The 24,424-nt window shown below is 33.9% G+C and overlaps 1 protein-coding gene across 1 annotated transcript in view; it reads left to right on the top strand.

Annotated features, from left to right (window-relative positions):
* The window catches only part of CHMP2B (charged multivesicular body protein 2B), a 29,898-nt gene extending 5,662 nt beyond the window's left edge, over window positions 1-24,236 (top strand). The window contains exons 2-6 of the mRNA XM_082460618.1: window positions 9,897-9,988; window positions 15,148-15,342; window positions 18,881-18,983; window positions 22,236-22,342; window positions 22,547-24,236. Coding sequence (XP_082316744.1) covers window positions 9,897-9,988; window positions 15,148-15,342; window positions 18,881-18,983; window positions 22,236-22,342; window positions 22,547-22,657 — 608 coding nt within the window. The 3' untranslated portion in view covers window positions 22,658-24,236. The remainder of the gene's footprint in view (window positions 1-9,896; window positions 9,989-15,147; window positions 15,343-18,880; window positions 18,984-22,235; window positions 22,343-22,546) is intronic.
* The last annotated feature ends 188 nt before the right edge of the window (window positions 24,237-24,424 follow it).

The following is a 24,424-nucleotide window of genomic DNA, read 5'->3' as shown; positions in this document are numbered from 1 at the left end:
TTTACTTAAAAACCAAAGGCACTTTTTGGCCAACTCAATACAAAGTTGCCTGTGTGATTGATATATATGAAATCCAAATCTTACTATGCTGCTCCTCAGTATAAATCCATTTGAGTCTCTAGCACTAAAAAGATCAAGTGAGTGCTCTTTAATAAGGTATGTATGGCCCTGCTTGATCTGGTCCTTGTCTTCCTTTCTAGCCATGTCATTTTACTCTCCAAGAACACTTCTCATATTCATCTGTATATACCATACTCTTACCCACTCTGACATATTTTAAATTATGATGACTTTATGCATAGAAATCTTTTTTTTTCTTCCTCTAGCTTACTTGAACTGTCTCAGGTTTTTTCTTTTTCTAGAAATTCTTCTTTGATGCCACCTCAAATTATGTTAAATGCCTCACTCCTTGTGTTCCCCCCATCTGCTTCCCGATTTGCATTCACCAGAACCAAAGTAGATCCTCACGCACTTCCAAAGTTGGATTATGCTTTTTCTAAGTTTTTCCGTCATTCCACATTTGCAAGGTTGCAGAGAGTCTTCAGCATAAATGAAAATAACTGCAGCAGTTTAGAATTTGGAGACTAAATTCCAAAATAGTAACATTTACTAACCAAAAGTTGTGTTCCCAGTATCCAGAGCTTACTATAGTCTACATCCATATTATCGCCACTCACCTCGAACCTTAGTACAAGTTTAGAGATAATTTGAGGAATGTTACTGACAGTAGAGGAACAAAGCTTCTTGGGTTTTGCCTCATTGGGGTGGTATCCATGTATGCGAGTTTTCCAGAGTTCAGAACCTGTGAAGTTTTGACTAAGTTGGATAAATCTGTCAGGAGTCAGTTGTGATGTCACATTTTTTATAGCTCAAGAAGGAATAAAATTTACCATCTATATAAATTAGATCCCCTTCAGAAACATTCTGCTTTCTTCCAAGTAAAATACAAAATTCTTATGGTGCTACCTACAGTAAGTACCCAGATCTTTCCTAGCGTGTTGTGTGTTCCCAGAGTGATTATTATTCTGAATATTTAAAAACTCAAATTACTTTCTGTTTGGTCCCTAAATTCTTGGCACACCAAAGAAAAATAATTGATTAAGGGATTCAGGGGCACCATTCTCTTTTCTGAGCATTTTTCTGAGCAAAAATTCTCCATACTTTATTTATTTGTTTATTTTTAGGAATGTAGACTGTTCTCTTTTTATTTTGAACAATTTCAAATCTACAGAAAAGTTGAAGTGACAGTATTCAGTGAACACCCATTTTCTCATTGCCTAAATGCACCAATTATTAACATTATGCCACATTTGCTCTCTCTCTCCGTCCTCTATGTGTGTATGTCTTTATATGTACTTATATACACATATGTGGGTTCTTGTTGAACTATTTAGGGTAAATTATAGACATAATGAAACTATCTCTGAATAGTCCACCAAATATTTCCCAAGAATAGGATGTTCACCTGTATAACCACAATGCCATTATGACTCTCAAAAAATTTAATAGTATACAGTAACATTATTTAATATGGAATGAAATTCAAAATTTCCTCTATTGCCCCACCTCCCAAATCCATTATTGCTGTTTTTGTTGTTGTTGTTTGTGTGTGTGGGAGAGTGGTTACCTGGGTGATGAAAAAAGATTTCCCTACTTATGTGGCATTTGAGGGAAAAACAGAACGTTGAGAAGAAATAGTCATGTGATGATCTGGTACGCGAGCCTCCTAGGCATAGAGAACAGCGAGGCAGGAGGCCCTTTCAGAAGCCTAGGAACAGATATTTCTGTAGGAAAATGTCTTTCCTCTGTATTTCTCCATCCCAAGCATGATACCAAAGACTGGTATTTCTTTTCATGCTACCATTTTCTACCTTCAAGTCCATCCATATATCTGTGAGACTGTTCTTTCAAAGGATCATTCCCTCATTCCCTTATCTAAGCTGAAAACTGCCCTTTGACAGTTTTCTGAAGCTGTTATTGATGATGATGCCAAAGGCTGTGTCTTTGAGAACTACATGAGACCCAAAGGTCTGCCAACAGCTGACATCTCAAAACCTTCCTTCAGCTCTTGAAAACACTGATATTTTAATATAATGAACAAATTCATTTCAATGAATTCCTCAGGGCTTGAGTGACTTTTGAGACTTTACTGGTGGGGGGAAAAACATTCCTTATTGCTTCCTTTTATCCTACCTTAAAGCTAGACTCCTATTCTCTTCTTAGTGTTCTACCTCTTCCTCCCAAGTGAGTCCTGCTGAGTTTTTCAACTTCAACCTGGTTCTTAAGTGGATCTATGTATAGAGTAAAGCTGTTGGCATGATTCTCTACTGTCCTTTCTGTTTCCTATAGTTTATTTTTGTTTTTCTTTTTTCTTTTTCATGTGTTTAAAACTGGTTAATTAAGCTGATACCTTTTCTCCCTGATTTCTCATATATCGTGTCCAAAGCCTGAGAAGCAAGTTTGCTTTGCATATCAAATTCTGATTTCTCCTCACCCACTCTCTCATTGTCATTGTGCTTCTGCCTCTGAGTAAATTTGGCTTTTAGAGCCGGTATTTTCTGGTTACTGGCCTTTAGGATTTGTTTCTTACCCCTTAACCTTTGAGTTTGGAGCATTTTTGCAGTTTTTTTCTCCTCATCAACCTAAGAAGATGGTATAGCCCCAAATGGCCAGGACCCCCATCCCCCTTTATTGTTCATTGGTGAGCTCCACCATGACTGCTGTAGCTGAACTCACACTCCCAGTTCTTCTGTTCATAAACATGATCAGAATTTACCTAATATCCATTATCCCACTATACCAGTGCCACACTACCCACTATTTCCATTGATACTAGCTTGCAGAGCTTGCACGTGAAATCTGAAGAGGGAGCTCACTTTCCTCTTGGATCTTGATCTCCAAAACCCAGTTAATGGAGATGGTAAAGCAGGATGTGGGAGCATTTTGTGCTCCTTTCTCAATCCATGTGATCCTTAGATTCAGAATAATTGGTAGGCAATAAAGTTGCATAAATCAAAATGATTTTTCTCTGAAGAAATACATTTAAAAGCCGAAAAAATCTATTAGATTAAAAGGTCCATCATGACCTTATAGTAAAGCGGCAAACCCAGTACACGGTAGCGCGGATGCTGTCTAAGAGACCAGCTTGAATCCAGCTGAGTGGTACAGTCGGTGAGTTGTGCCTTAGCGCTCATGGGGCAGTAATCCTGAACTATCCTGAAAGCTTGAGACAGGCCCCCTCCTTTTCTCAAAAGATAGGCACTTTAGAGGATATTACTCACAAATTAATGAATGTCCATATTTGCAGTTGGTAATCACTTTTTGCTTTAATCCTCAGATGTGCAAATAGCATGTAAATGAGCAGGGTCTAGAAGGACAGCCATAATTCAAGTTGGGGCTTGGCCTCAAGCCCCAGTAGAGAATTCTAGTGAGCTAGACCACATGGGAGGCCCTTTTAGATTTTATTTTTTATTTTTTGGCTTTTTTTTTTTTTCTTTTTTCTGTAAGCAGATAGGCCTTATTGACTCAGAACCAAAGAGTACAGAATGAGCTTTTCTGTCTGTATCTTCTTAAGCCCAAAATTTACGTCAGTGATCTTATCACTCTAATGTATACATGTGTTCTTTTGTTCAGTAAAAAGAGCCTGAAAGGCTTGAGACAGGCTTTAGTGCCCAGAATGGAGCTGGCCTGAGTGGCTTTTTCTCAGTGTTGTGCTGGGTGTGGGTGAGGAGAGGGTGGTGGGTGGGGGAGTTCCCAGACCCTTTGGACCTCAAGAGAGAGCATGCCACGGGCACTTCCATGTATTTTCACAGTTTGCAAGTTCCCTATAGCCACCTGTTACGAAACGCTTCACAACACCCCACGAGGTAGAAGAAGTGCTGGCGTATGAGAGTTCAGGGAGTGCTCTTGACTAGAGGAGGAAACGGGATGGACAGGGAAGCACAGGATAGGCAGAGCCAAGCGCTCCGTCTCTCCTAGGTCAGCAGTACTTGCACATATTTCTGTCATGGTCATAACTCAGAATGAAAAAAGGGGACAGCAAAAAATTATAAGAGAAACATCTGATTATTTCAGTGTTACATTTTTCCATTGTAGAAAGGTATCTATCGTAGTTCAGATTTTACTATGATAATTTGTTAAATTATCAGCCATCTTTCTTGATAACCAATAGATTTTATTATACATTTTTAAAGAAATGTGTTAAATTATGACTATAAGGCAAATCCTTTTACATTTTGATATATATGTTTGTGCTGCCTTAGATTACTGTTAACTAATATATTGGTATAGTTGTTGACACAAAGTAAAATGGGAATACAGATAGGTAAATAAAATAAAATGTGTTTCTTGCTCTTAAAGAGCTTGTAATCTTAGGAATAAATCAGACCTACTAAGAAATAAATATGATTGGAAATAAACTTGGCCTTAAAAACATTAAAATAGTCTCAGAATCTTTCTCATGTTATTCCTTCTGAATTATCTAGAAGACCAAATCATTAACTGGGGGTTTAGTGTAGAGATTGTTTTTAAAGAAAATTAAAGAGTAATTTGTTTTATAAGATATACCTATCATCTCATGTGAAAAAATATTTTACTGTCTTTTCCTACTTACCTTAATATGTTTTAAAGTGTTATGACTCTGTTTTAGTATAACATTAGATGCTCTTGGTTTATAGCCTAGAACTGTTTAAATATTAATAGGTCTATTAACAAAAGGCTGTGGAATATGCAGTAGTTAATTTTCTTTATTTTCCTTCTCTTATATACAGTGACAGTTATGGTACACATAGTTACATAAAATTAAGAAAAGTGAAGCCAAACTATTTTAATTAAATTATGTTTTGTTAAAATTTCATGTCATACTTGTTTTTCAACAAAGATGGCTATATCTGTTCTTTACTCTGATTCTCTGACACCAACTGGGTGTCTCCAGCAGTTCAGTTCAATCCTAACAGTAACTGCCTGGAGTTAGCACAGACCCCACACCACAAGTTAAGGGCTCTGTCCACAAGACTGTCCTCACTTAAGAGGCCAGTCGCAGTCCTAGATTACCACCAGTACTTCTGACCGACCAGCTATAAATTCTAGTGTCACCGCAACTCCCTCTTCAGGTTTGGTAATTCACTAGAACAACTCATAACTCAGGAAAGTGCTTTACTTAGTATTACCATTTTATTATAACGATGCAACTCAGGAACAGCCAAATGGAAGCTAGTTATTATGCAGGGGGGGTGGGGTGAGGGGTGCAGCTCAGAGCTTCTCTGCCCTCTCTGGACATGTTACCTTCCCAGAACATCAATATGTTCACGAACCCAGAAGCTCTTCCAGTGTCTTTGTTCAAGAGTTATTATAACCCAACCTCTGGCCCCACTCCCCTCCCCTGAGGGATGGGGCTGAAATTCCCCACCTTCTAATCAAATATTTGGACTTTCTGGTAACCAGCCCCATCCTGAAGCTATGTAGGTGTACCCCTCTCTGAGTCAAAAGATGTTTCTATCACTCAGGAAATTCCAAGGGTTTTAGGACCTTTGTGCCAGGAACTCAAGCCAAAGACCAAATAATGTATTTTTCATTATGCCACCCAAGTAATGAAAAAAATGTATGTGAATAACATTCTAGATCTTAGCAGTCAAGGCTTTCAGTAGTGTTTCACAGTGCTTTGCACTGTGTCAATTACCTGGTCACAATTCAGCTTATCAATACGGTGACTTCTCTTTCAGCCCAGTACTTCTGTAACTTTAGGAGACCGTCATCATTATTTTAATATTTCATCTTATCCTAGTTGAGTTCAGGGAGTTTTTAGTATACAAAGGGGTTATACTCTAAAAGTTCATTTGTAATTTCATAGTTTTAAATTTAGGGCATATTTTCTATTGAAATAGTAGGATAAGTGGTGAATGTTTTCATACCAATCCATTGCCTTGGGCAAAATAGGGAACTAAGACCAAAAGATAAAAATTTGGAGGGTTTAAATGTTGAGGATGAAAAGGCTGATGATTGTTTTGAAAGGGGAAATGAGAGCTTTCTTTGTTATTTTGTTTAGTATGAATCTGTACGTGTCAGAGGAAAAATATCATGTGTTGTGGACCTAATTATGTCCCCTTAAAATTGGTATGTTGAAGCCCCAACTCCTAATGTGACTGTATTTGGAGAAAGGGTCTTTAGGGAGATTATTAAGGTTAAATGAGATCATGAGGGTGGAGCCCTAATCCAATACGACTGGTGTCCCTATAAGAAGAGGAAGAGATACCAGGGATGGGCACACACAGATAAGAGGCCATGTGAGGACACAGCAAGAAGGTGGACATCTGCATGCCAAGGAGAGAGGGCTCAGGAAAAACCAACCCTGCCAGCACCTTAATCTTGGATTTACAGCCTCCAGAACTAGGAGAAAATAAATTTCTGTTGTTTAAACACTCAGTCTGAGGTGTTTGTTATGATAGCCCTAGCAAACTAATAAGTCATGTTATTTTAGAATAGGATCCCGACCAATGCTCCATGAAACAGTTATATCTGAGAAATGTTAATAGAGATTTCTTAAAAGGGATCCTTGGCTTAATAAATTTGGGAAACAATCTCACATATTCTCCCCTTAAAGATTGATAATGTATATTCTTATGTTAAATGTTCTTAGAAGCCTTGAAGCAAACAAATCGGTTTATTTTTTTTTTCCAACTTGAACATTTCCCAAATATATTTGTCTATAGAATATCTCCTTCCCTCTTTTTTAAATGAAACACGTTTCCCATCCAGAAGGAAGTTGGTGGAGGGAGAGAGCTCCCTCTCGTTTCACCTCCCATATAGATATTGTATGGTTTCATATGCTTATGTTTAAGGAACATATAGAATGTGTTCTTAGTAAATCCTGAGCATGAGATGTCCACCAATATAACTTCACTGAGAAACAGAGTGAGTAAAGGAGGAGAAATAGATGTCTTGTATGTAGGATATAGGAGCTCTGGCATCTTATTTTAACTTTTATTCAGAAAGTCATTGTAGTTGATTAGTTATATTCTATATAATGACTTGAAATGTTTTTCATTCTGTTTTAACAGTATTTTTATTGATATGGATCTATATTTATAAGGATTATATCTCTGATAACTTTACTTTTTGTTTTCCTAAAAGCTTCACAGTGTAATAGCATATTTAAAATCAGAGGCCTTGGAATCAGAATGGCTGTATGTGAATCCTACCACTTTTTCTCCCTTGGGCAGATTACCTCACCAAATATCAATTCCCCCCCTTTGAAACAAGTGAGATAATAGTACCTACCTTTGGAGGTTGTTGTGAAGCACTTACTATAGTGTCTATTACTCAGTGTAATTAGTTATTTGTATTCTGAGTAAAGTTTCATTAAAACAGAAATGTGTAGAATATAAGTTGTGGTGCTCCATCACTAAAAAGGTAACGGTTGCTGGCTTTGCTGCTGTTTTAATTGAGATGAAAGTCACATGACATTAATCATTTTAGAGTGAACAGGTCTGTAGCATTTCGTACATTCACAATGGTGTATAACCACCATCTCTAGTTCTAAAACATTTTCATCACTTTAAAATAAAACCTTATATCCATTAAGTAGTGACTCATCCGTTCCCCCCTCTCTCCAACTCCTGGCAACTATCAGTCTGCTTTCTGTCTTTGTGGATTTACCTATTCTGGATATTTCATATGAGTATAATCATAAAAGACCATTTGTAACTGGCTTCTTTCACTTAGCACGCTTTTGAGGTTTATCCATGTTGCAGTATGTATCAGTACTTCATTTTTTAAAATAACTGAACAATATTCCATTATATTATATGTATATACCACAGTTTGTTTATGAATTCATCAGTTCACGGATATTTGAGTTGTTTCCACCTGTTGACTATTGTAAATAGCGCTGCATTTGTGTAGAGTATTTGTTTAGGTACTTGTTTCAGTTTTTTTGGGTGAATACCTAGGAGGGGAATTGTGAGGTGATTTGGTAATTTTATGTTTAACTTTTTGAGGAACCACCAAACTGTTATCCACAGTGGCTGAAATAATTTACATTCCTACTGGCAAATCAACACTTATTTTCCTGTTTTTGATTATAGCCATTTTGGCAGATGTGGAGTGGTATCTGGTTTTCCTAATGACTAATGATATTTTGCATCTTTTCCAAGTGTTTATTGGCCATTTGTGTATCTTCTTTGGAGAAATGTCTATTCAAGGCCTTCACTCATTTATTGAGTTATTTGTCTTTTGTTTTTGAGTTGTCAGAGTTTTTTATATATTCTGGATACTAGACTCATATAATTTACATATATTTCCTCCCATTTTCTACACTGTCTTTTCATTTGATAATGTCCTTTAATCACAGTTTTTAATTTTCATGAAGTCCAGTTTATCTATTTTTTTCTTTTGTTGCTTGTGCTTTTAGTGTCATATCTAAGAATCAATTGCCAAATCCCAAATCATGTAGATTTACTCCTGTGTTTTCTTCTGAGTTTTATGATTTTAGCTCTTATATTTGGGTCATTAATCTTTTATAAGTTAATTTTTATATATGGTGTTAGGTAGGGGTCCAATTTCTTTTTTTGTGTGTGTGTCATGTGGATATCTAGTTTTCCCAGTGCCATTTGATGAAGAGACTGTTCTTTCTGTTGTGATGGTGGTGGTTTTAAATCTACCTCTTTACTAAAAAGGTACTCTAGTGAAATGATTAAGATCACTGATTCAGGAGACAACACTTGGATTCCTTGGGCACATTATTTAAACTTGCTAACACTTAGTTTTCTCATATATATAAAATAATAGAAAAATCAACTCCATGGCATTATTGTGAACATTATACTGTATACTGTATGTAAAGCACTTAGCAAGATTCCTGACAATGAGGGAAGAGTTTTGGCAAACATTACTATCCATATCTGTGATCCTTTGAAGAAATCACTGTTTAGTAACAGTTAACCCAAATGATAGTCTGTCAGTCTCAGACTAATATTTTAAGTCTGCAAAAGGTAAGACTGGGACTTCCCTGGCAGTCCAGTGGTTAAGACTTCGCCTTCCAATGCAGGGGGTGTGGGTTCGACCCCTGGTCGGGGAGCTAAGATCCCATATGCCTCACAGCCAAAAAACCAAAACATAAAACAGAAGCAATATTGTAACAAATTCAATAAAGACTTTAAAAATGGTCCACATCAAAAAAATCTTTTTAAAAAAAAAGGTGAGACCGGTGGATCCAGATGAATTGAGATAAATGAGAAAGACATTAACAATGACTGGACACTTACAATATATCAGGGCATTGTGTATGTTATTTACTCCTTAACAACAATCCTAATTTTGTAAGAAACCTGAGGCTTAGAGTGTTAACTAACTTTGCAAGGTATCATCATATAATTATCAAGTGGCAGAGGTGCGATTCAAATCCAGGTCTGCTTCATTGGAAGGTCAACTGCTTCACTCTGTTATGATGACTTAGTGTAGGAAAAAAGATGTAATAAACACATTGCTTGTCTTCCTTCTTGGAATTTCATGTAATACTGGAGTAAGGAGAGATGAAAAGGGTGTGTGTGTGCGCGTGCACGTGTGTATGCATATGACATATATATATATGCCATATAAAACATTGTATAATAATCAGTTCTCTAAGGGAGTATTTTACTGTGATTTATATATACTTTTGGCCAAACTATAGCGTATTTGCATATTTGCACTTCTGTAGTTTTTTATATAATCAATATTTATAATTTGTTTTAACATTTGATTAATTTTTAGTATATTGAATTGAAACAAAAAAAATTTAACACCTTGTAAATTAAGGTTTATTTATTTTTTTAATTGAGGTTTCTGAGTCCAATATTTTAAATGGTATTGAAGAAGATTTTACAACTCATACATTTAGGTGTCTTTTGTGGTTCTCTTAGATGTAATAAAGGAACAGAATCGAGAGTTACGAGGTACACAGAGGGCTATAATCAGAGATCGAGCAGCTTTAGAGAAACAAGAAAAACAGCTGGTAAGTAGAACATTAAATTTCATTTTAACTTTTCAAACAAATTTAGAAATCAGTGTTGGAATAATTAGCTAACTAGGAAAAAGACACGACAGGTGGTAAGTGATTTACTTTACTAAGAAATGACATTTAACGTCTTCCTGCAATTTCTGCTTACCTTTGTTTACTGTGTCATTCTGCTGACTTTTATCAGGATTCTGTGTATTGTGTATTCTGCTGATTATATTCTTCAGTTTGTGAAAGACATGAATGCCTAGGAAGAAATATTGCTCAAAACAGAGCCACCTTCTTGTCAGTTAACAGCAAAGATAAAATAGTCCTAGAAAACAAGACAGTGTTACCAGAAAATAATTGTTAACTCATAGGTGTCTTACTTGATATTTTAACTGTTATTGGGTCTGTGATAATAAATGTACTTTTTTAATAGATTGGCTATCTTTCTGTATTTTTATGTTATACTTTTAAATGTATGTTGCTTAAAATATTTTTAAAAACCAGCATGATTGAGGTATAATTGACATGCAGTTGACTGTACATTTTTAAAGCATACAAGTTGATACATTTTGACATATGTATTAACTCATGAAACCATTACTACAGTCAAGGTAATGACCATCATCCCCAAAAGTTTCCTTTTTCCCTTTGTAATCCCTTCTACCCATCCCTCCCTGTTTCCCTCCATAGTTAGGCAACACTGATCTGTCATTGTAGATTAGTTTACATTTCCTAGAATTCTATATAGATGGAATCATAAAGTGAATTCATTTTTATATGGCTTCTTTCATTCATAATTATTTTGAGATTAATCAGTGTTGTTACATATATGAATACTAACTCCTTTTTATTGATGAATGTTATTTCACTGTGTGGACATTTCACATTTTGTCTATCCCATTCACCAGCCAGTGGACATTTGGGTTATTCCCAGGTTTCGGCTATTTTGATAAAGGTTGTTATAAACATTCAGTTGAAGTCTTTGTTTGAACATATGTTTCCTAGGGGTGGGATTGCTTGGTAGATCACAGGTTAAATGTATGTTTGACTGTATAAGAATGCTAAACAATTTTTCAAAGTTGTTGTTCCCACCAGTTATATATGAGAATATATATATAACTATAATATTTTCTGTTCCCACCAGTTATATATGAGAGTAAAATTGTTTCACATCCCAGCCAATAGCTGGAGTTTACAGTCTTTATATTTTATCCATTCTAGTGGTGTGTAGTAGATTGTCATTTTAAATTGCATTTCCCTAATCACTAATGATGTTCAGCATCTTTTCATGTGCCTGTTCACCATTTACATATTCTCTTTGCCAAAGTGTCTATTGAAATATTTTATCTATTTTTTTCATCAAGTTGTTTTCTAATTATTTAGTTGTGAGAGTTCTTTATATATTCTGAATGCAAGTGCTTTATTAAATATATGTTTTGCAGTTATTTTTTCCAGTTCTTGGCTTGGTCCTTTATTTCCCTAAGGGTGTCTTTTGAGGAACAGAAGATTTTTATTTTGATCAAGTGAAATTTATTATTTTTTTCTTCTGTTATTTAGTACTTTTAGTGTCCTATCTAAGAAATCTTTGCCTAACCCTAAGTCACTAATATTTTTTCTGAGATTTTCTTCTAGAAGTATTATAATTTCAGTTCTTACATTTAGGACTGTGAATCTTACTGAATTAAATTTTACTGTGTTGTCAGGTAAGGGTAGAGGTTCACATTTTGCATCTGGATATTCAGTTGTTCCATCATCATTTGTTTCCCTATTCAAATATCTTGTCATCTTTGCGGAAAATCCTTTGTTCAAATACACGTGGGCCTCATTCTTGACTCTATGCTATTCCATTGACCTATATAACTTTTTTTTTTTTTTAACATCTTTATTAGAGTATAATTGCTTTACTACATGACTGTTTTTAAGCCAATACCACACTGTTTTTACTAACACTTAATAATTAAGTCTTAAAGTTATATAGCATTAACCCTTAAGTTTTGTGCTTCTTTTTAAAATTGTTTTGGCTAGTTTAGGTGCTTTGTATTTCCCTATGAACTTTAAAGTAAACTTGTCAATTTCTACAAAAAAGGATCAGATTTTGATTGGGATTACATTGAACAATTTGCCATCTTAACAATATTAATCTTTCAACCCATGAGCATGCTATATCTCTCTATTTATTTAGATTAAAATTTTTCTCAGCAGTGTTTGCACTTGTAATTATACTGATCCTGTGCTTCTTTCATCAGATTTCTGATTTTGTTTTGCTGGTATTTAGAAATACATTCACTTTTTTGTATATTGATCTTTTATCCTGTAACCTTCCTAAACTCACTTATTCTAGTAGCCTGTTTGTGGATTCTGTTCTATTTTATTCTATTCTATTGTCTGTTTCTACATAGACAATCATGTCATCTGTGTAAATAAAATTTTTCATCTTCCTTTTCAATCTTGATGCTTTTTTTTTTATACCTTATTACACTGGCCAGAACTTCCAATGTTAAAAGTGGTTTATAACCTTTTTATTGACTTTAGGGGAAGACATTCAGTCTTTCATCATTAAGTATGATATTAACTGTAGGCTTTTTGTAGAGACCCTTTCTCAGGTTGAGGAAGTTCCTTTTGCATCTAGTTTGTTGAGAGTTTTTATGGGGAATTAATTTTGTCAAGTGATTTTTTTTTTTTTTTGGCATCTATTGAAATGATGATTATGTAGTTCTTCTTCTTTAGTCTGTTAGTATAGTGAATTACATCATTGATGAATTCCAAAGTTGAATTCCAAAGCTGAATCAAGCTTTTGCTACTGGGATAAACTTCATTGGTAATGATGAATTTTTTAAAAATACTTTTATTTCAATTTGCTGAAATTTTCATAAGAATATTAGCATCTCTTCATAAAAACTGTTAATTTGTAGTTATCTCTTTGTATAGTGTCTTTATATGGTTTTGACATCAGAGTACTGCTGACCTTAAAGCATGAATTGGCAAGTGTCCCTTCCTGTTTCATTTACTGGAAGGGTTTGTGTATTTCTTTCTTAAATGTTTGAAAGGTTTCATCAGTAAAGCCATTGGGAGTGAAGTTTTCTTTGTGGATAGACTTTAAGCTACACAAAAATCTATCTTTGTGGATAGATTTTTAAATTCTAAAATTTTCAATTTTTAGAAAATAGATATAGAATGGATCACGCTATCTACCTTTCTGAATGAGATTTGGTAGTGTGCATCTGTCAAGTAATTTGCCCATTTCTACTAAATTTTAAAAGGTAATGACGTCGTGTTTATAATATTTTTTATTATTCTTTAACATCTTTAGGATATAAAGTGATGCCTCCCTTTACATTCCCAATATTTATCGTTTGTGTGTTCTGTCTGTCTCGGTTTTTTCTCCCTCTTCTGACTGGCTGATGGTTTATCAATTTGATCAATTTCTTGTAAAAAACCAGCCTTTGATCTCATTTATTTTCTGTATTTTTTTCTTTCCTAGTTCACAGATTTCTTTTCTTGTTTATATTATTTCCTTCCTTTTGTTTACTTTATTTTTTTTTAATTTTTATTTATTTATGTATTTTTGGCTGTGTTGGGTCTTCGTCTCTATGCGAGGGCTTTCTCTAGTTGTGGCAAGTGGGGGCCACTCTTCATCGCAGTGCACGGGCCTCTCACTATCACGGCCTCTGTTGTTGCGGAGCACAGGCTCCAGACGCGCAGGCTCAGTAACTGTGGCTCACGGGCCCAGCTGCTCTGCGGCATGTGGGATCTTCCCAGACCAGGGCTCGAACCCGTGTCCCCTGCATTGGCAGGCAGATTCTCAACCACTGCGCCACCAGGGAAGCCCTACTTTATGTTTTATTTGCTCTTCTTTCTACTTTCTCTGTTTTGAAGCTGACGAGATATTCATTTTTTTAATGTAAGCTCTAACGCTATACATTTCTAAGAATTATTTTTAACTGCAGCTCACACGTTTTGATATGGGGCATTTTCATTTTATTAATTTAAAATATTATCTCATTTCCCCTCTGATTTTTTTCTTTAACCCATGACTTATTTCAAACCACATTGTTTGATATCTGCTTCTGTTTTTCCTTTCATATTTTTCTTACTGCTTTCTAGTTTAATTTTACTGTAGTTAGAGATCATACCTCGTATGCTTTCAATCCTTTTATATTTGTTGAGCCTTGTTTTCTGTTACAGAATATGATATATTTTGGTGATTTTTTTTTTTTTTAGTGTACACTTGGAAAGAGTGAGTATTCTGCTGTTGGCGATGGAGCTTTTAGTAAATGTTGCTTAGGTCAAGTTGGTGATAGTGTTTTTGTAAATCTTCTGTATCATTACAGATTTTCTGTCCATTTGTCCTAACAAGTAAAGCAATATACTTCAGAAAGGAGTTGTTGATACCCCTCATCCTAGTTATGTATTTGTCTGTTACGCCTTTCAGTTCTGTCAGTTTCTGCTTCATAAATTTGGAAGTACTGTTTTAGGTGCGTACACATTTAGGATTGTTTTGACACCTTTATGTATTAATTCCTTTATTATTATGAAATGCCCCTTTTTATTCTGGTAATACTCCTTTTTTTAAGCTTTTTTGATCTGGTTAATGTAACCACTCCAAATTTCCAGATTTTAATAAGTATTTGTATAGAATATATTTTTCTATCCTTTTACGTAGCTTTGTTTTGGTAATTAAAGTTGGTTTCTTGAGATAGCATATAATTGCCTTTATGTTCTTATCTAATCTAACAGTCTGCCTTTTATTTGAGATGGAGATGGACCTTTTCACCTAACATGATTGTCTATATTACTAGCTTTAACTATACCATTGTGGTCTTCTTTTTTGCTATCTCCTACCAACTCTTCGTTTGATTATTTATTTTTTCCTTTTTTTCCTACCTGCTTTTGGTTTGAGTTTTTAAATTCTCTTCTGGGCTTTATGTGAGTACTGTTTTGTACACTTGTTTTGTATTTCTGGATGAAGGTACTAGTTCTCTCTATTCCATGTAAACATGTAGAATAAATTTCCCTCTCTAATTACTATTTCTGTGGCTTTATACTAGCCTCTTTCTCTTCATAATCAGGGTGAAATGGTATATTATATATGTTCAGTCTATTCTTCTTAAATCATTGAGGACTCCCCCTTAATGATTTTGTTCCCCTCTTTTTATTTCCTCTCTTAGGAATTAGAAATTAAGAAAATGGCCAAGATTGGTAATAAAGAAGCTTGCAGAGTTTTAGCCAAACAGCTTGTACATCTAAGGAAACAGAAAACAAGAACTTTTGCTGTAAGTTCAAAAGTCACGTCTATGTCCACACAAACAAAAGTGATGAATTCCCAGATGAAGATGGCAGGAGCAATGTCTACTACAGCAAAAGTAAGTGGGAACTTTTGTATCCATAGCTTTATGATTTTATCTGAGATATTTAAATGTCAGTATTCAGATTAGATTCAAATTAAATTTAAAGCACCTTCTGATATATATGTGGTACAGAATCTTTGTAATTTTTAATAAAATGAGTTATAATACTACATAATCCAGATAAATATTTCTAGATTTTTTTATTGATTTGTTTTAATATAAAATTTTTTGTTCCAGGGCAGTTCCACTGTTCCAAGACTATATGTAGCTTCTAAATTTTTAAAATTGACTTAAAACATCATTTTAAGATTTTTGGCCTTATTTCATTATGCCATAAGTTTTGGTATAATAATTTGAATAATAATTTTCTCTTGATTCATTTTCATGAATGTGTCAAGGACACATGAGTATTGTGAGAAGAATTTATCAGTTAATTTTTATCAGGAACTTAAGTTTAACTTACAGTCTTTACATTAAAAAAAATTAGTGTTCTTACTATAGAACTCAAAGGACTGTGAGCCTTTCAGACATTTAATAAATAATGAGCTCTTTGATGTATATTAAGAATTGTGAGAAATCAGAAGTTCAAGACAAAGGCTCTGCTCTCACAGATCTTATATAGTTCAGTCGGGGATGGGAGGAGGTTAAGATGTGTCTGAAAAGGAAACTCTCTATACATCAGTCTATGCTAGGTTTCAGTAAACTGCACAGATCCTTGAATAGTACTTACTGTACATAAGATGGACACATTCTATTTCCCTGTGTTCTGCAGTCTAAAAGGCAATTATACTTGATCTGAAAGACTTTGCAGAAGACCTAGGTCTTAAATATCACTAGGCTTTAAATAAAGGGAAGAAAGAATATGAATGTGAAGAGCAAAAGGAAGAAAAGCCACAGAGGAGAGAAAGTACAGGTTTATATTAGGAAAATAGTACATAACAGTTGATTCTCATTATTTGCAGTAGTTACGTTCTATAAAGTCAGGAATACTGAATTAGGGAATATCAAACCATTGCTCCTAGGGGAAATGCAGACTTAGGTTCCTGTGAGCCTTTGATCACAATTTTTGTCAACCAGTCTATACGTAACCTTGTTTTATATGTTTCTGTTGAAAGACACCTTACTTATCATAGTTGATCATTAACATTGAACTCATGGTCAGCAGCACTGTAACTCATGCCTGAAAAAAGCTAATCTAACAAATGTATTTTCTCCACATTTGTATTTTTTCCAATTTTTCCACATTTGATCCAAGGCACGTCATGGACTTCTTGCATTTAGAAACGCTAGACCACACTTTAGTACATTTTAACCCCCAACCAACCAAAGGCACAAAATAAACCACAAAGAAGACACGAATTTACAGTATTAGTGCTGAGTCAAGATGGCAGAGTGTCACCTTGCTTGAACTAAGCTGGAAACGTGTGTTGGGTGACTCAGATGTTTTGCAGCTCTGCACATGTCAACAAATGAGCACAAAAGTACTGCAAGTGTTGACTTGTTACAAATATATTTTAGTGAGTAGGCAAATTCAAAACTAAGGAATCCAGAAATAATGAGGATCAAGTATAATTGCCTTTTAGACCTCAGGACACATGAAAATAGAATGTGTCCATCTTATGTACAGTGGCACATGTGTTCCTTAAAAAAACAGAATGTTTCAATATAGCTTCATTCTGTTAGTTTTTACTCTCTAGGAATCTTAGTCATTTTACAGTGAAAAACACAGTCAAAGGCAAAAACTTTTTTTCCCTTTTTTGGTTTTACCAAGTTGACAGAACTAAACATCTGTCTAATTTGAGGAAAAGGTCATATCTGAAGATCACACACCTGGACTGGATAACGTTTCAATAATGTTGAGGAGGAAGACTGCTCATTTTGCAATTTTCTGCAAGTGATAGGGGAGGAAAAGGTACCTAATGTGGTCCTGCCATATAGCAATGTATGAATTAGTTTTCACTTAAATTTCTCAGAAATTTATTAATTCAGGAAATATTTGTTTAGGTCCCCTAAGTAGGAATTATAATAAGTGATGGAGATGAAATGGAAAGCAAAACCAGGCAAGGGCTTAACCTGTAATAGGTTAAAGTCTATTTAAAAAGCAGCCCATTTGAGATGTAGTTTAGTGCAGTGATTAAAAACATAAGCTTTGGAGTCAGATTACTTGGGTTCAGATCTCACTTGGTAGCTATGTGACCTTAGCAAGCTATTTCACCTTCCTATACCTTCATTCTCCATTTGTAATGGAGGGGAAATGGTAATACCTAGCACATAAAGACTTGTTAGGTTTAAATGTCAATTAACTTTAAATATTATTATATGTAAAGTTCTTAGAACAGTGCCTGGCACACAGAAAGCTAATATATATAGGCATTAGCTGCTCTATTATCACTGTCAGCATCATTGTTGTTTTTAGTATATTTTTGTAACAATAATGTAATTTGCGAGTAAAGTAATATAATTTACACCAATAAATAAAATTTTATCTATAGTGAGAAGGATTTAATAGGGGTATCTATTCTAACCTAGGGTGTCAGGGACTACTTCCCTAAGAAAGTTGTATATAAACTGAAATCTGAAGTATTGATAGTGAAAGCAAATAAAGAAGAGCATTCCAGGTGAGAGACAGTATATGCAAAGGTCCTGTGGCGGGAGGAAACATGGCACATTTAAGGAAATATAAGATCAGTGTGTCTAGAGGGCAGTGGTGTAGAATGAGACTGGCTTGTTAAGCAGAGTTCAAATGGTGCTTGGTATCACAGGTCAATTATGGAATTTGGCTTTTAATACTAAAAGCAATGCAGAGCCACTGGAGAGTTAGATATGTGTGGGCTGGTGGGGGGTGGGGGGAGTACAGTGTCACACTTGCAAAGATTACTTTGACTGCAGCATGCATAAAAGACTGTGTTTGGCTTTGTATCTTTGAAACTGACATATTTCATATAATACACACATATAATATATACACAGACACATATAATAATAATATATAAAATATTTTGGTCTTACTAGGTGGCATTAATTTCTTTTAATAAAAGTGGTTGTGAATATAAAATGTAAGAGAATTCTTTTCACGTATTTTTGCAAAACTCAATGTTTTGAACATTTCTTGAAATCATGGTTTAAAATGAATTAATAGGTTAAATATGTATGCCAGTATATCCTTTAATTTAGACATTAAAACTTTTGAAAATTTTTGAAAAAATTTAAAAATTCTTTTTAATTTAGATATTACCTGCTTGCCACATTATAGGCAAATGTAGTTTTCCCATTTGAGTAGCAGTGGATTTTATGTTGTCAGTGTTTTTTATTATATAATTTTTTGCCTACTGTTCAGATGAGGTTTTTCGCAGTTGTCTTTATTATATAGATGTTAAGCAGGTGGTTTCCAAATGAGCATTTCATTTTTTTCTAGAATACTAATACTATTATGTTTGATTATGGTAGAATATCTTTAAGAAACCTGCCTTTTTTTGATGTGCTCCCTTTGGACTTATTCCATAGTAAAATTTTCATAATTATGTAGCTAACGTGAATCTTTTCATATATTTAGACAATGCAGGCAGTTAACAAGAAGATGGATCCACAAAAGACATTACAAACAATGCAGAATTTCCAGAAGGAAAACATGAAAATGGAAATGACTGAAGAAATGAGTAAGTTTAATAACTTGTAATGAAATTTACAGGTTTTTCTCTTTGAATTAACAAGTTTATTTACTAGCAACCTCATATTCTCATCCACGAAGGCACAAATGATGAGAAAAGAAATGATACAGCTCCCTTCTAGATAGATGACTATATTGTAATTTCATTGTATTTTTATAGAAGGCTCAAAATTCTATTAACATTTAACTGAAGGAAAAATATAAAATATGTGATGCCATATTTCTATGCCATATTGGCCTCAGCAGTTTTACTTTGTTGATTAGAGGACCCAAACCAACTTGTGAATAAAATACCTCTTCCTGGTATAAGTTAGATAGTTTAAGAGTTGTGTTGATCCTTTCATACTAGAGAAGATCTATGAATATATATAAAAGATATACTTATATTTTTTCATACTATAGAATATCTAATGTATATCTATCTATATCTAAATTTAATGTATATATTTCATGCTATAGAAAATCTATTTATATTGGAGGTAGAGAAAACGGAGTTCTTTCATTCTTTTTTCTTTTTCCCTTTCCAGAGTCTAAATTTAATATTTAATTTTCTTCTTTTTGAGTATAAACTACAGGCTGTGGTGGAAATATGAGGACTAAAATGAACAAAGCTATAAAAAAAATTTATCACACCACCCAGATATACTTAGTGTTAACATTGTATATGTCTTTCCTATATTTTTCCATGTCTTCTAAAGTGAGATAATATAACATGGACAATTTTGAATCTTAACCTTGCCTTTAAAAAACAGTAGTATAACATAAACATGTACTCATTACCTTGAATTTTCTCTGGAGTCTTTTTTTTTTAATGGCTTTAATATTATGTAACATCAATATACCCTAATTTATTGAACCATTCTTACATTGGCCAATAAGATTGTTTTAAAATGTTCAATGTATTTGATAATCCTTTGATAAATATGTTTCTTTGTCTGAATTTCTTCAATGTTCTTAGAGTATTAACTTTTATAAAGCTTTTGATTCATACTACCAGACTTTTTCCAGAAGGACTATGCCCATCTTTATTTCACCGATAACGAATGAGTGACCCTTCACAACACCCTGGTCAACATTGAATCATTATTTGTATGATATGTCAAAGCTGGCATCATTATTTTGCAAAGATATTTTCTAATTGTTTTACAACTGTGTCGGGATACGCCAGTTTAGTTCTGCTTATCTGCTAGCATTTTAATTTAACGGCATTTATTGCATAAAATAGTATCTAATTAAATTACTAGGATTATGAAATTTACCTTTGTTCTAGTATTCTATTTCAGAGTATCTGTTTTCCTTCTAAGGTTTAATGATACTGTACATGTATCTTTGATAGTTCCAAAAATTGTTTACTTAAGTTTTTACTTTGAACCTTTACTTTCAAAAATATAATTTTTCAAAGACATCATTAGTGAATTTTTAATGACTGAGAGAATTGTCATTTATATAATGATCACGGTATCTAATATGTTTATGTGGATTCCAGTGATGGCATAGGTGTGAGCAGATCTTAACAGAGGGATTAACTATTCCATTAAGCTATAATGAAGAGAGTCAATAAGCTTGTACTTAAAACTTGTATCTGTCACAGTTCTTGTTTGTGTTTTAGTAATTTGAAAGTGAGTCTGAAAGAATAGTAGTTATTGGTGGTTACTTGTCTTTTCAGTAAGGTATTTTAACATTAGTATTTTCACCCAAAGATAAATTCAAGGTTTAAATGGACATGTCTTTCTCCAATTAGAATTTATATTGTACAGTGTTGTGCCAACGCTTGTTCACATTTAGATTTTGGAAACAAGATCTTTGGGAAATTTTTATTACATCCTGATTACACCATTCTGGTGTTTCTCCTCCATCCTTTTCTTTCATTTTTTCTGCAAGCAGTTTTTCATTCAGGCCCTTATAAACTCTGACCTGGACTCCCCACCTCCCTTGTTACTTCACTACAATCTGAGTATCACTGCTAAATTATTTTTCTAGAAGCTTACCTCTGAGTGTGCCGATCATATTCGCACAGTGGCTTCTTTCTGACTACAAAATAAAATCCTACATTATAAATCAGAAACAATTTTCAGGTCAAGCCCCTTTATTTTGTCAATGCAAATACTGAGGCCCAGAGAGGTAAAGTGACTTCCTCCAAAGTTGCACAGGTACTAAGTGGAAGAATTGAGATTGTAATTAAAGTCTTAACATTCACTTTACTTCTTCGGAGATGATAGTCCACTTTTTTGGCCTTAAGCTCTTTAGCTTTTTCCAACTGACTTTATACTATTAAACTAACACAAAAAATTAAATTATCAAACCATGCTCATGCAAATCAGAGATCTTAACCAATGTCAAGCTTTAGTAGCAATGTCAAGGATACAAACTATTAAGATGCACATGCAAAACAAGGAGAGTGGTGGGACATCCCAAATGACTCTCCAGATCTTTTCTTTCCATATCAGACATAAGCTCTTTGACCCAGCATAAGAGATGATGTGTCCAATAGGTTTGCTTATCATCTCATGTTGAAGAGAGCATTTTAGGAAATATATTAAATTTATACCTCAGATGGTCACCTACCTTATGTGTTATTTTCTAGGGAGTCATGGATATAAACCCATAGATAGTAGCTATAGCAATACCAAAGCAAAAACATCCTGCTAGGAGCATTCCATAAACAAGGACTCTCTTGCTAGCAAATATTAGTCTGTTTAGCAGGAGCCCAATTAGCAGCGTGCTTACAGAGAGGTCAGACTAGGTTACTTGTCTTTCTTTCTCTGGGGGCATTCCCCGGTGATCATGTTAGTAATGATCACAAGCCAGTTGCTTTAATTCTTTCCCTCTCAACCATTTTCCCTTTATACATCTTAAATAACCAAACAGAGGAACTTACTCTTACTTATATATATTCCCTATTGCCTTCCACCATGTCTTTGCTCACACTACGCTATCTCTGTTTGGTTAAATTCTATGTGTCCTTCAAGGACCATCTCACATATTACTTCCCCCCAGGTGGATATATTCTCTTCCCTTTGAAGCTTTATAATCATTTACCTTTCCATTTATCACAAACTGTTTATTAATTTTTTTCTGTTCTACTTAAATGTAAACTACCTAAGATCTTTACTTTTCTCCATCCATTCATAAATTTTATTTGTACTGTGTAAATTACATAGTTGGGCCTTTTTCTAAAAATATAAACCTAACCTGAAATCTGTTTGAAAGTAACTGCTTTGTTTCCTCCCCTCCTCTCAAGTCAATGACACACTTGATGACATCTTTGAAGGCTCTGATGATGAAGAAGAAAGCCAAGATATTGTGAATCAAGTTCTTGATGAAATTGGAATTGAAATCTCTGGAAAGGTATGAATGTCTTATTCTCTCAGTTGGAAATATTTTCTCTACCATTTGTGTCACTTAATTGTTTTAAGTTTTCCTTTATGTTAGGTTGTATGTTTTTAATATTTGTTTGAAAAGTAAATTACACCTGTTTGCAGCACATCTTTTATGTCCTATCCCAAAAGTTTGATAATACACATTTTTTCTCTTTTTCTCTCTTTAATATAGATGGCCAAAGCTCCATCAGCAGCCCGAAGCTTACCATCTGCCTCTACTTCAAAGGCTACTATCTCCGACGAAGAGATTGAACGGCAACTCAAAGCTTTAGGAGTAGATTAATCAAAAAAGCCATTATATTTTGCCTATTATAATTATTTAGTATAAACCAGGCACAGTGCAGATTCCTTTTACAAAACACATTTATTTTGCAAAAATGAAGACCATGAGTAAACAGTTGTTTCCTAACCCATGGCTGTTTTGAATCTTTTGCCAAAGAATGACAATGATGCAAAAATGGGAACAGTTTGGATTTTAATTAAAACTGTTTAGGAGTGATGATGTGTAAAATGTTGACTTTTCTGCATGGCATAGAGAAATTATATTCATTACTTAGTGTCGTTTATCTTCTAAATCTTTTTCACTGAATACAAATCTTGTTAAAGCCACTAGGCACCAGCTTAAAGAGACCTGTAAAAATATTAAAAGTATATCATTAATTCTGTATCTGTTAACTTGTCCTTTGTTAGCGATATGTGTTATGACCATAGGTGGTTCAGCTGCCAAATTATTTTTAAATTACCTGAAAGAAGAGTGCTATTTAAACATCTGTCTTAAACAAAAACTGTTATGAGCTTTTCTTTTTTTTTTCCTTTGGGAGAACATTCTAGTTGGTAAGTTTCTTACCTTTCAAAATGTGCTTGGCACCTGCCTTAAATAGCACAAACATATTGTGCACATCTTTAAATCATTTTAACTGACAGAAAAGAATTACATTTTAAACTCAAATTGAAGCCTTTTACAAAAATTATCCAGGCTCTTTTTTGTAAAGCTTATAAAAGTGAATTAAATATAATTAGCAAAAAGAGACACTGAATTAATAACATTTTATAGTAATAAAACAATATATTTTGATCTTTCTGCCAAGAACTGAGATTTTCTCCATATGAGTTATAATTTAATCTCTTTAGTTTTGAACTGTATTAATGTGTACACTGAACCCTCTAAATTGAAGGCATCATTCTCAAATAACACTACTATGACAGTACTCAACCTAAATTTTAAAAATTAGCATTTTTTCATGGTAAATAAACTACAACTTTGTCCGAAATTACTGCCTGAATGTGTATTAATGTATTAGCTGCATTTTTTTAAGGTAAAGTTGCTATGGTATTTAATGTATGGATAGAAAGTGAGAATAAGTGAAGAAGTGGCAGATTAGTTAGAATTTAGAATTAGGTTAGCTTTGAAAAATGATGTTGTCATATATGGGTTCTAGCACATCCCAGCATAAAAACTCTTCTGGAGGAGATCAGATAGCTGTAACCTGGTTGATTTGGGATAATGGATATTTTGGACTAATACGGACAACATCAATACATTTTAGGACTAGTAGACATGTGGCATATGGATTGGTGGGAAAAACAAAAACCTACACTTTACAGTCTATAATCCATAAACCATTTTATAATGTTCAAAGATAAGATTCCGTTATTGATAATATTAAATGCAGTTACCCTGAACATTGATGGGTCAAAACATTTTACTGGATTATGGAATGTTAACCCAGAACTTGTTTTGATTCTTGGATGTACATAATAATGCTAACTAACTTTCTTGTTTACTTTCTTGTTGACATGTGGGGGGTTTTGTTTTTAAAATTATTTTGTTAAAAAAAAATCCCAATAAAGGTTTATTGCTGTTATGCTTTTTTTTTCCCTTATCTCTTTAACTCTATTTTTGGTTTCTGCTGAAGTTAAAAGTTTTATGCATATCTGGTAATTTTTCAAAAGACTGATTTTTATTACTTTCTTGGAAGGAAAAATTAGATAACTCTGCTACTTACATTTTAACAATAATTATCTTTTTAAGAATTAGCAGCTGATACAG

The sequence above is a fragment of the Balaenoptera physalus genome, assembly GCF_965194825.1.
Source record: "Balaenoptera physalus genome assembly, chromosome: 4".
NCBI lineage: Eukaryota > Metazoa > Chordata > Mammalia > Artiodactyla > Balaenopteridae > Balaenoptera > Balaenoptera physalus.
The sequence above is the reverse complement of the archived record's forward strand: the minus strand, read 5'-3'. Positions and strand labels throughout refer to the sequence as shown.